Below are 13,028 nucleotides of genomic sequence, written 5' to 3' on the forward strand. Positions count from 1 at the left end.
GAAGCGAGTAGAGAGAGATTATTAAACAGATTTTTAAAAAACCCTCGAGAAGCTAGAATGAGGTTCGAGGTAGACACACTCAATCACAGCTGAAAAACATTCTGCCGATCCCCTTTTGAAGAGAAGGCATGTCAACGACACAAATGTTGGGAGCAGCACCCATCTCCTGCGATGCATGAATCACAAAACACTAATAGAAGCCTGCTAACTAGGCCAGTGCTTCCACACAACACCAAGCGTACACACAAGAGTGACCTCCTGACGGTGGTCGATGATTCAATGTTCATGTCCGGTCTTGCCAGCTGAAATGATGCAATTCAGTTAGAATTAGAATTAAACATGCGTTGAGGAACGCCCGCACACTGAAAGTGTTAACATTCTCCTATCGTTTGCACATTCGCGAAAAAATTGAAAAGTGTACAATGTCCCGCTTCCAGCGCTCCACAGTCGTTAAAAACAACATTGAAATCAACGCTTAAACATGTAACAATTCGGTTTCGATTTCGAGCCAGACATATACACCTGAAAATGCTGTTCTGGAATGCTCAATAACACATGAAGCTGAATTGGATGTTTGTCAATTCTTTGGGAGGGGAATTTAACAAAGAAACATCACCCTTTTGCTCCCTCACCTGGTGTCAATTCCACTTATATATTGGTGAATACATTCGAAAATTATTATTTTTTAAAATGCCATTGAAACTTGTCGGGTTACGGAATAAGGATCGATGTTTTCCTGCCAATCTTCTTGCCTGCCCTGTGTGGCTGCTGGATGCCCTGTGGTTGCGACACCTCAAGCAGCCATTATTCATTTTTGGGCAGTGAACTGGGAGAATTGCCAGGGACCAACATCACCTCCTGCTCACCGAGCGGACAGAGGTTGCTCAAAAGGAAAAGACTGCGGATGTGGGAACCTGAAACAAAAGCAGAAAATACTGGACAATCTCAGCAGGGCTGACAGCCTCTGTGGTGAGAGCGGCGGCTGAGGTGAACTCTCTCCACCGATGGCGTCAGCCCTGCTGTCAAAGGTTGCTGTTTGGTAACTGAGGGTGGGGCTCAAAAGGTCATGTGTCCTCTCTCCTCAATTCCAGGTGTTTAACTTGTCCTGACTACCGCCACCCTGACTCAGTTTGTTCTCACTGGGACGACGGAGGTTGAGGGGCGACCTGATAAAGGCCGACAAAATTATGAGGGGCATAGACAGAGTGGAGAGTCAGAGGCTTTCCCCCAGGGTAGAGGGGTCAATTACTAGGGGGCATAGGTTTAACGTGCGAGGGGCAAGGTTTAGAGGAGATGTACGAGGCAAGTTTTTTACACAGAGGGTCGTGGGTGCCTGGAACTCGCTGCTGGTTGAGGTGGTGGAAGCAGGGACGATAGTGACGTTTAAGGGGCATCTTGACAAATACATGAATAGGATGGGAATAGAGGGATACGGACCCAGGAAGTGTAGAAGATTTTAGTTTAGACGGGCAGCATGGTCGGCACGGGCTTGGAGGGCCGAAGGGCCTGTTCCTGTGCTGTACTTTTCTTTGTTCTTTTCTTTGTTCTTTGACTGCAGCACATGTTGTGGGGATGCCTGCGTTAGACTGGGGTGGGTACTGTAAGTAATCTTCCAACACCAGGTTAACGTCCAACAGGTTTATTTGGAATCACGAGCTTTCGGAGTGCAGCTCCTGCTTCAGGTGAGACTCACCTGTTGGGACTTTAACCTGGTGTTGTAAGACTTCTTACTGTGCAGCACATGTTGGAATGTGAGGGAACCGGAGGCTAACCTGGTGTGGGCGTGGATTCGGCATCTCTCGCTGGCTCAACCCATCATGGGCGAACCACAAATTCAATCAGTTGAGGTTAAACAAAATGAAGAGAAAAAAATGTTATTCCAGAAATTCCTGCTCAAAGTTCAGAGGTTGCAAGTTGGGAAAGAGCTGGAAAAGAGATTTTGCTCACCTTCAGTGCAGTGCAGCCCCAGGTACCCTGTGTTCGAGCAGTCACAGGTCACCTCCCCTTCTCTCAACGAGCAAACTCCACCGTTCTCACAAGGGTTTTCCGTGCAGATGCCTTCCTTCTCGAGCTTCACCCATTGACTCTCCAGCAGCACTGGCGCCGAGTCCCCGTACTTCAAGTCTTCGATAAATCCCCGGAAGGGAGGCTCGCTCCGCACCGTGGTGGACGTTAAGGCGGATTCTCGGATATCCTGCGGGAGCCCCCCCACGAACAGGTCGCTGGCGATCTTCATGTACTGCCTCTGGGGCTTGACCTGGGCGGAGCGCGTGTCCCCGTCCAGCACTAGCACCGTCCGCAGGTTGTTGCGGCTGACCATCAGAAAGTGCCACTTGCTGTCGTCTACCTGCCGGCTCTCCATGCGGATGGAGGCCTCGTAGCAATCGATGCTGAACTTGAGCTGGACCTTCCCTCCCTCCAAGGCCAGCTGCAGGAAATCGCAGTAGCCTCCATCGTCCAGGTACAGCAGCAGGGCCCTGGAGAGTCCCGTCTTGAACTGGAAGCTCAGGTCGCTCCTGGTGCTCGCGTCCCAGCGAGAGAAGCGGCTCCACAAGCCGGGGGAACCTGTAAACTCCATCCCCAGGCACAGGCCTGCCAAGGAGCCAAGCGCCAGGATGAAGCAGAAGGAATCCATGCTGAGGGTTGAGAGGGTCGACACACACACACACACACAGACACGACTGGGGAGGGGGATAAATTATATCCCTGCTCAGGGAAAGTGCAGCAACATCAAATCCACAATGACAGAAATGCTCATTTGAGAGCTGGGCTGAGCATCGAACCCGCCAGTTCAAGTCAAATCAAAGCAGTTCACCCAACAGCCAGGACCCAGGGTGGCCTCTAATCCCCAGCCTCTGAAGCGGTGGTCAAGCAGGGCACCAGCAGCTGTTCCCCAAGGAGAGACGGTGAGAAATTCAGAATGTGCCTCAAGCTCTTCCGATGGGTGGCAGGACCAGAGCTGGGATTTCACTGAAACCTGTAGGCTCCTGAGGGTAATTCTGCCATCTACAGCGGAGGGCTGAGATTATACCCGTGTTTTTTTGTTGAACTTTTGCCAGGGGTGCACAGATCAATCCCGGTGTCGCTCTCTCAATCCCTCTGCCGCAACACACAGCCGCCACATGACTCTCCAATGCGCTCCCAGAGCCGAATCGCCGCTGTGACACCCTGCAAAATGAAATTGTAAAAAAAAACATGCCATTAAAAAGCAGGAAAATACACAATTTTTATGCATTAATCTCTTTAGCTCAGACAATAGTTTAAAGACGTCCATTTTAGGAACCAACAAATGTATCTGGGATTAGCAAACAGCCCCTCTGTGTCATGAACTCATTAGGAACAATGCAATTTGTGGAAAATACTCAAATCTCTGTGGATACCAACATAAATGTGTGTAATTCACTAATGCTGCTGTAACGTGGCACATTCTGGTCTGAGGCTGGTAAACCTCGTGCATAGAAATATTTGTTTCATCAAAACCGTAAGAAATAATCTCGGCCACAGGTCTCTGAAGTCACCCAAAAAGTGCAAGGTTGACCAAATGCTTTCCAAACCGGACTCTTGATACCACAAATGAGTCTTACTCCATTTAGACTCAACAGCCAATGTGCAACACACAGAAGGAAGCTATTCAGTTCACTCTGCTTCGGGCCACCTTTTGAAAGAGCTCCCAAGTTGTGGTAGTATGACTAGGGGTATTCCGGTACCTGGGAGTGTGAGCTGCCATTGGTGCAGAGGAATCGCTGCCCATTGGTCCAAGTATCGTGTTCTCCGTATTCATATTGGCTAAGAGGAAGGTAGCTCCGCCTACGAGGCGGGGTATAAGAACCCGTGTCCCCCTGCAGCCAGGCCATTTTCTGTACGTCTGCTGCCGGGCTCACTTCTTGCTGATTAAAGCCTTTCGTTCCGGACTTCACCTACGTTTTGTGTCCATTGATTGTGCATCACAAGTGGACCCACTTGCTTGCTCTTTCCCTGTGGCCCCACAAATACGACCATAAGAAATAGGATCAGACTGACCCAAGAGAGGGGATGGCTGATCGGCGAGGGGGGGGGGGGAGCGATGAGCTCCCCAACTAGACTGATCACCTGGAATGTAAGAGGGCTCAATGGGCCGGTCAAGAGGGCACGCGTGTTCACACATCTGAGGGGACTGAAGGTAGGCGTGCTAATGCTGCAGGAGACGCACCTTAGAGTAGCTGACCAGATTAGGTTAAGGAGAGGTTGGGTCTGACAGGTTTTCCACTCGGGACTGGACTCAAAGACTAGAGGGGTCGCAATCCTGATCAACAAGCGAGTGGTGCTTGAGGCAAGTAGAATAGCTTCAGATGGGGGAGGCTGGTACATTATGGTCAGTGGGAAATTGGAGGGGGTGCAGATGGCTTTAATAAATTTGTATGCGACAAACTGGGACGATGGGGAGTTTATAAAGAGGATGCTTGGGAAGATACCGGACTTATATTCGTATAAGCTGGTCATGGGAGGGGACATCAACACAGTTATTGACCCTGGTTTAGACCAGTCAAGCTCAAAAACTGGCAGGGTGCCAGCAATGGCTGAGGAGCTAAAAGGGTTCATGGAGCAGATGGGGGGGGGGGGGGGGGGATCCATGGAGATTTGTGCAGCCAAGAGTTAAGGAGTTTTCCTTCTACTCACACGTGCATAAAGTGTACTCCCGGATCGATTTCTTCATTCTGAACAGGACTTTACAGACGGGGTTGATGGACACGGGTTACTCGGCAATTACAATCTCAGACCATGGTCCGCACTGGGTTGACCTACAGGTTAGTAAAGACAGTAATCAGTGCCTGTACTGGAGGTTAGATGTGGGACTTTTAGCGGACGAGGATTGTGCAAGCGGTTGAGGAAATGTATTCAGAATTACCTGGAGGTAAATTTCAGCAGTGGTGGTCTGGGAGGCATTGAAGGTGGTGGTTAGAGAGGAGCTGATCTCGATACGGGCCCACATGGAGAAGGTAGACAAGACAGAGACGGACCGACTGGTAAAGGAGATACTACAGGTCGACAGGAGGTAAACGGAGACCCCGAGGCAGAGTTTCTAAGGGAACGGCAGAGACTACAGGCGGAGTTCAGTTTGTTAACCACAGAGCCATGATCAGGAAGTGGGTGGTGGGGGGATGGTTGGCATGGGAGCGTATGGAGGCGGCTTCATGCAAGGGCACCAGTTTGGGGGCGCTGATAACGGCGCCTCTGCCGTTTCTGCCGGCACGGTACTCCACCAGCCTGTGGTGGTGGCGGCCCTGAGGGTCTGGGGGCAATGGAGGAAGCATGTGGGAGCAGAGGGATCGGTCTGGTCCCCAATCTGCAATAACCACCGGTTTTCCCCGGGAAAGGTGGACGGGGGATTTCGGAGATGGCAGAGAGCAGGAATTGAGAGGATGGGGGATATGTTTATAGAAGGGAGCTTTCCTAGCTTGAGGGAGCTGGAGGAGAAATTCGGATTGGCGAGGGGAAACGAATTTAGGTGTAGGTGCGAGGCTTCCTACGTAGACAGGTTTCAACCTTCCCGCTCCTACCACTAAGGGGGATACAGGACAGGGAAGTTTCCAGAGTGTGGGTGGGAGATGGGTAGGTCTCTGACATCTATAAAGAGCTCATGGGGTCAGAGGACATGCAGACTGAGGAGCAGAAACGCAAATGGGGGGAGGAGTTAGGAGGAGAGATAGAGGATGGTCTCTGGGCGGACGCATTGAGTAGAGTCAACGCGTCCACAACATGTGCCAGGCTCAGCCTGGTACAGTTCAAGGTCGTTCACTGGGCTCACATAACAGTGGCCGGGATGAGCAGGTTCTTTGGTGTAGAAGATAGGTGCGCAAGGTGTGCGGGGGGGCGGTCAGCGAACCATGTTCATATGTTTTGGACATGCCCAAAGCTCAGAGGGTTCTGGCAGGAGTTTGCAGATGTCATGTCCATGGTGTTAAAAACAAGGGTGGCACCGAACCCGGAGGTGGCGATTTTCGGGGTGTCGGAAGATCCGGGAATCCAGGAGAAGAGGCAGACGTTCTGGCCTTTGCCTCTCTGGTAGCCCGGAGATGGATACTATTAGCTTGGAGGCACTCAAAGCCCCCGAAGTCAGAGACCTGGCTATCGGACATGGCTAGCTTTCTCTGTCTGGAGAAAATCAAGTTCGCCCTGAGAGGGTCACTGTTAGGGTTTACCCGGAGGTGGCAGCCCATTCGTTGACTTCTTTGCAGAAAATTAATCGTCAGCAGAAGTTCGGAGGGGTTGGGGGGGGGGGGGGGGTGCGTGGGTTAATTTAGTTTAGAGTAGGGGGTCAATGAAGGTGGGACCTGCAAGTGAGGTAGCAGGCTTTTTTTTTGCAGTATGTTTATAGACTTGTGTATATTGTTTATTTTGTCATTGTTGCAAAACCAAAAAATACCTCAATAAAATGTTTATTAAAAAAGGAAATAGGATCAGGATTAGGCCATTCAGCCCCTCGAGCCTGCTCTGCTGTTCAATAGGATCATGGCTGATCCGACATTCCTCACATCCACTTTCCTGCCCTTTCCCTGCAACCCTTGATTCCCCTGCTGATCAAGAATCTATCTATCTCAGCCTTAAACATACACAAGGACTCCTCCCTCACAGCTCTCTGTGGTAAGGCATTCCAATGACTCACAACCGTCTGAGAGAGGAAGTTCCTCCTCACCTAGGTCTTAAATTGACACCCCTTTATTCTGAGACCATTCCCTCTGGTTCTAGAGACTCTCGCATGAGACGAAACATCCTCTCAGTGTTTACCCTGTCAAGCCGTTTAACAATCCGACATGTTTCAAAGAGATCACCTCTCATTCTTTTAAATTCCAATGAGTAGAGTCCCAACCTGTTTAACCTTTGCTCATAAGACAATGCCTCCATACCGGGGATCATCCTCGTGAACCTTCTCTGAACCGGCTCCAATTAAATAATATCTTTCCTTGAACAAGGGACAACCAACGGTGGCACATTGGTTGGCACTGCTGCCCTCACTGCACCAGGGACCCGGGTTCGATTCCCGCTTGGGTCACTGTCTGTGCGGAGTTTGCACTTTCTCCCCGTGTGTGCGGGGGTTTCCTCCGGGTGCTCCGGTTTCCTCCCACAGTCCAAAGATGTGCAGGTTAGGTGGACTGGCAATGCGGAATTGCCCCTTAGTGTCCAAAGGTTTGGTGGGGTTACTGGGTTGCGGGGATAGGGTGGAGGTGTGGGCTTAAGTAGGGTGCTCTTTCCAAGGGCTGGTGTCAACTCGATGGGCTGTATGGCCTCCTTCTGGAGAGTGAATTCTATAATTCTACGAAGGGGACAAAAACTGCACAAAGTATTCCAGATGTGGTCTCACCTGTACCTTGTACAGCTGCAGCAAGACTTCCCGACTCTTATACTCCAACCCCCTTGAAACAATGGCTCCTTTACAAGTATTTTTTAAAATTTATTTCACAGAATGTGCGTGTCGCTGGCTAGGCCAACATTTTGTGCCCATCCCTAATTGCCCTTGAGAACGCAGTGGTGAGCTATCTCTTCAACCGTTGCAGTCCATATGGTGTAGGTACAGCCACAGTGTTGAAGGATCCTTGGTAAGTTTCTGCAGTGCATCTTGCAGATGGTACCCACTACCGCCATTGTGTATCGGTTAGTGGAGGGAGTGAATGTTGAAGGTGATCAAGTCTTGTCCTGGATGGAGTCAATTTTCTTGAGTGATGTTGAAGCTGCACTCATCCAGAAGGCCAGAAGACATAGGAGCAGAATTAGGCCACTCGGCCCATCGAGTCTGCTCCGCTATTCGATCATGGCTGATATTTTCTCATCCCCATTCTCCTGCCATCTCCCCATACCCCTGATCCCCTTATTAATCAAGAACCTATCTCTCTCTGTCTTAAAGACACTCAGTGAATTGGCCTCCACAGCCTTCTGCGGCAAAGAATTCCACAGATTCACCACACTGTGCCTGAAGAAATTCCTCCTCATCTCTGTTTTAAAGGATCGTCCCTTTAGTCTGAGAAGGTGTCCTCTGGTTCTAGTTTTTCCTACAAGTGGAAACATCCTCTCCACGTCCACTCTATCCAGGCCTCGCAGTATCCTGTAAGTTTCAATAAGATCCCGTCTCATCCTTCTAAACTCCAACGCGTACAGACCCAGAGTCCTCAACCGGTTCTCAGAGGACATCCAGGCAAGTGGAGAGTATTTCATCACACTCCTGGCTTGTGCCTTGTAGACAGATAGCGGGAAGGGTTTGGAGAGTCAGGAGGAGAGTTACTCACCCCAGAATTGCCAGCCTCGAGCCTGCGCTGGCAGCCACAGCCTACATATTTCTTTTTGAAAGTTACCATTCAAAAAGCTTTCACTACTTTCTTTCACACAATGCATTCTAGATCATAATAACACATTGCATTAAAGAAAAAATCTCATCTCACTCTCTGATCCTTTGGTCAATTATTTTAAATCTGTGTCCTCTGATTACCCACTCGCTTGATGGGTTACCCACTCGCTGCACCGGCCTTTGCATAGAGCACCCTACCACACCTCCACCCGATCTCCACACCTCCACCCCATCCCCACACCTCCACCCCATTCCCACACCTCCACCCCATCCCCACACCTCCACCCCATCCCCACACCTCCACCCCATCCCTGTAACCCCAGCTAACCCAACCTTTTTGGACACTAAGGGCAATTTATCATGACCAATCCATCTAACCTAAGCCATTCCCATGATTTGGATTAACATCTATGGACTATGGGAGGAAACCGGAGCAGCCGGAGGAAACCCACGCAGACACGGGGAGAAAGTGCAGAGTCCACACAGACAGTGACCCAAGCCGGGAATCGAACCTGGGATTCTGGAGCTGTGAAGCAACTGTGCTAACCACTGTGCTACCATGCTGCCCTTTCTTGGAGGACCCTATGATGTACATTGATGACTTGGACTTGAGCACACAGAACAAAATCTCTAAGTTTGCAGACAATACAACATAAGATTAAATACAATCAACGTACACCTCAGTTTACTTGCCCTTGCTTCACATACTATAACTTCAGTCATACTGGCAGGAAAAGAAACACATGGACGAAAATCAGCAGAATGTGGCAACCCTGCGCGTGGGTAATAGTCAACACAATATCTCGTGGGAGCCGCACTTCGACTCCAAATGGGCCATAGGTGGTCCCAGGGCCACAGGTTGTCCACCACTGCTTCAAGGGATTGCAGCACGACATCACTAAGAAAGGAAGTGTGTCGTGAAATTCAATTTTAGTTTCAATTTTGCTTCGAGCAGAGCACAGGCAGACAGCTCTTCTGCTGGGTCTTCACATTTTCTATCCATGTCTATATGTTCCCTTGTTCCTAGTCTGAATAAATTAACCCACCACCTGTTTATCCAATCCGTTACACGTGATTTGTGTCTTTTTATTGTAGAAATTTAATACTGCATAATTCTGAACAACTTCCTTTACCTTTTCCTGCTTTTAGCAAAACAATCCTAACTACTCTAATCTCTCCATATACCTGAAGTCCATCATTCCTAGTATCTTTCTTTAAATGGGTAGAGATAGCATTGCAGGTCATTTCACAGAAATGTAATCAAACAGAAATTGACAAAGAGCCATAGAAGATATTGGGGCGGAAGCTTGGTTGGAGAGACAGGTTTTAAAGTAGTGCCTTATTTCAGAATCACAATTGTTACAGTGCAGAAGGAGGCCATTTGGTCTATTGTGTATGCACCAGCTCTCCAAATGTGCATCATGAATTAATGCCATTCTCCTGTCTTTTCCCCGTACCGCTGCGCATGGTTTCTATTCAAGTAATCATCTAATGCAGGGGTGGGAAAACTACGGTCGGCGGGCCGCATGCGGCCCGACAAAGGTTTTTATGCGGCCCGCCAATGAGGTGCCCGGAATCATAACCGGCATTTTTGAAAAGCCGCCGGGGAAAAGCCGCTGAAGTAAATGCGCTTATTGAATAAGCGCATTTACTTCAGCGGCTTTTCCCTGGTGGCTTTTCAAAAATGCCAGTTATGATTCCGGGCACCTCATTGGCGGGCTGCATAAAAACGCGCGTAGTGGGGTGGATGAGTGGGGCTGTCTCATTGGTCGGTTTAGTTGGGTGTGCGACCAATAGGAGTCCAGGTTACAAACAATAAGCCTTATTATTGTTTGTAACCTGGACTCCTATTGGTCGCACACTCAACTAAACCGACCAATAAGGCAGCCCCACTCATCCACCCCACTACGCGCGTTTTTATCGTTGACTCGGCTGGGCTGTGCTTCTGTCAGTGTTAAGGATCAGCACAAGCAACTCGACACCTGATTTCAACAAACTGGTAAATGACTGCAGTCAGATGCATCATTCTCATTGACATTGTTCTGTTACTTACTGAGTTACTTTGTTTTTCAAATAAGTGTGCTTTTTTTTCTTTAAAGACCTTTTATTTTGGCTATTTAAAATATTAAATATTTTACTATGCGGCCCTTTAAAATTGTGAATTTCTGAATGTGGCCCTTGCACGGAAAAGTTTGCCCACCCCTGATCTAATGTCTTCTTGAACACCTCGATTGAACAGCCAGAACACAGAACACAGAACAGTACAGCACAGAACAGGCCCTTCAGCCCTCGATGTTGTGCCGAGCAATGATCACCCTACTCAAACCCACGTATCCACCCTATACCCATAACCCAACAACCCCCCCCCCCCCTTAACCTTCCTTTTTTAGGACATTACGGGCAATTTAGCATGGCCAATCCACCTAACCCGCACATCTTTGGACTGTGGGAGGAAACCGGAGCACCCGGAGGAAACCCACGCACACACGGGGAGGACGTGCAGACTCCGCATAGACAGTGACCCAGCCGGGAACCGAACCTGGGACCCTGGAGCTGTGAAGCATTTATGCTAACCACCATGCTACCGTGCTGCCCTATGCATCCCCGTGCATCCCTCCACCACATTTCCAGGAAGTGCATTGCAGACTCGAACCACTCTCATTGTGAAAAACATTTTCCCACATCACATTTGCTTCTTTTGCCAAACACTTCAAATTTGAGTTTTAGAGAACAGAGAGTGTTTTTTTTTGTTCATCCAAATCATGGGAATGGCTGGCGAGGTCATCAACTATTGATTGTCCTCAAATGCCCTGCAAGAAAGAAGTGGCGAGCCATCTTCTTCAACCACTGCAGCCCAAGTGGTGCACAAACAATCAGAAAGCTTCAGAATTTTGACTGAGCAATAAGAAAAAAACGGCAAGATATTTCCATGTCAGGATGGTGTGCGACTGGAAAAAAACATGTTCATCCCATGTGTCTGCTGCCCTTGTCTTTCTAGACAGAAGATGGTGTGGGAAGATGCTACTGAAGTAGCCTTGGAGTTTGACTGGAACCTGAATTGGAACAATCTGATTTTGTTTTACAACAGCAGAGTGGCCCAATGAATCCAATTTTTAAAAAACAATAAATTTGGAAAGCTTTTCATAGATTCATAGAATTTACAGTGCAGAAGGGCATTCGGCCCATCAAGTCTGCACGGGCCTTTGCAAAGAGCACCCTACCACACCTCCACCCCATCCCCACACCTCCACCCCATCCCCACACCATCCCCACACCTCCACCCCATCCCTGTAACCCCAGCTAACCCAACCTTTTTCGACACTAAGGGCAATTTATCATGACCTAGCCATCTAACCTAAGCCATTCCCATGATTTGGATTAACAACTTTGGACTGTGGGAGGAAACTGGAGCACCCGGAGAAAACTCACGCAGACACGGGGAGAACGTGCAGAGTCCACACAGACAGTGACCCAGGCCGGGAATAGAACCTGGGACTCTGGAGCTGTGAAGCAACTGTGCTAACCACTGTGCTACCATGCTGCCCTTTCTTGGAGGACCCTATGATGTAAATTGATGACTTGGACTTGAGCATACAGAACAAAATCTCTAAGTTTGCAGATAATACAACCCTTATATGGGCAGCACGGTAGCATTGTGGTTAGCACGATCGCTTCACAGCTCCAGGGTCCCAGGTTCGATTCTGGCTTGGGTCACTGTCTGTGCGGAGTCTGCACATCCTCCCCGTGTGTGTGTGGGTTTCCTCCGGGTGCTCCGGTTTCCTCCCACAGTCCAAAGATGTGCAGGTTAGGTGGATTGGCCATGATAAATTGCCCTTGGTGTCCAAAGTTGCCCTTAGGGTTGGGTGGGGTTACTGGATTATGGGGATAGAGTGGAGGTGTTAACCTTGGGTAGGGTGCTCTTTCCAGGAGCCGGTGCAGACTCGATGGGCCGAATGGCCTCCTTCTGCACTGTAAATTCTATGTAAATTATAAATGTAGTAAACAGTGAGGAAGATAGTAACAGACATTAGAAGTACATAAAAGCATAAAATCATGGAAATACTTGGCAGGTCATCAAAGGCAACAACTGAGGAGAGAGAATTTCAGTCAATTAATTTTGAATCAACAATTCTCATGAAAAGTCATTGACCTGAGATTTTAACTCTGCCACTTCTATCCACTGATACTGCCTGGACTGCTGAGTACATACGAGTTAGGGGCAGCAATAACAGGCCACTCGGCCCCTCGAGCCTGCCCCACCATTCAATAAGATGATCTGATTGTAAGCTCAAATCCACATTTCTACCCACTGCTGCCAACCTTACACCCTCCTGCTGAGCAAGACTCTATCTACCTCCAAGTACTCCCAGTATTTTCCGTTGTTATTTTGGATTTCTGGCATCCGCAGTATTTTGCTTTTGTGTCAGAGATACATAGATAGACTGGCAGAGTCATGGCAGATGAAGGTGTGAAGTGAGGAGTTCTTTTGATGGTAATAATAGAGCAATAAATGGTACAATTTCATTGGGGCGCAGGAACAAAGAGACCTCGTGGTGATTGTTCACAAGACTCTGAGGGTGACAGCACATGCCAAAAAAACCTGTTAAAAAGCCATATGGGATTCTTGGCTTTAAGAATGGTGCCTCGAGTATAAAAACAAGGAAATTATGACAAAACGTTACGGTGTGGAGATGCCGGCGTTGGACTGGGC

General features: G+C 48.9%; 1 protein-coding gene across 1 annotated transcript in view; it reads right to left on the minus strand.

Annotated features, from left to right (window-relative positions):
• The window catches only part of nrxn3a (neurexin 3a), a 1,956,983-nt gene that overhangs the window by 1,919,818 nt on the left and 24,137 nt on the right, over positions 1–13,028 (minus strand). Inside the window, exon 2 of the mRNA XM_038773738.1 lies at positions 1,948–3,168. Within this exon, the coding sequence (XP_038629666.1) occupies positions 1,948–2,635 (688 nt within the window). The 5' untranslated portion in view covers positions 2,636–3,168. The remainder of the gene's footprint in view (positions 1–1,947; positions 3,169–13,028) is intronic.

Source organism: Scyliorhinus canicula, chromosome 2, assembly GCF_902713615.1.
Source record: "Scyliorhinus canicula chromosome 2, sScyCan1.1, whole genome shotgun sequence".
In the NCBI taxonomy this organism is placed as follows: Eukaryota; Metazoa; Chordata; class Chondrichthyes; order Carcharhiniformes; family Scyliorhinidae; genus Scyliorhinus; species Scyliorhinus canicula.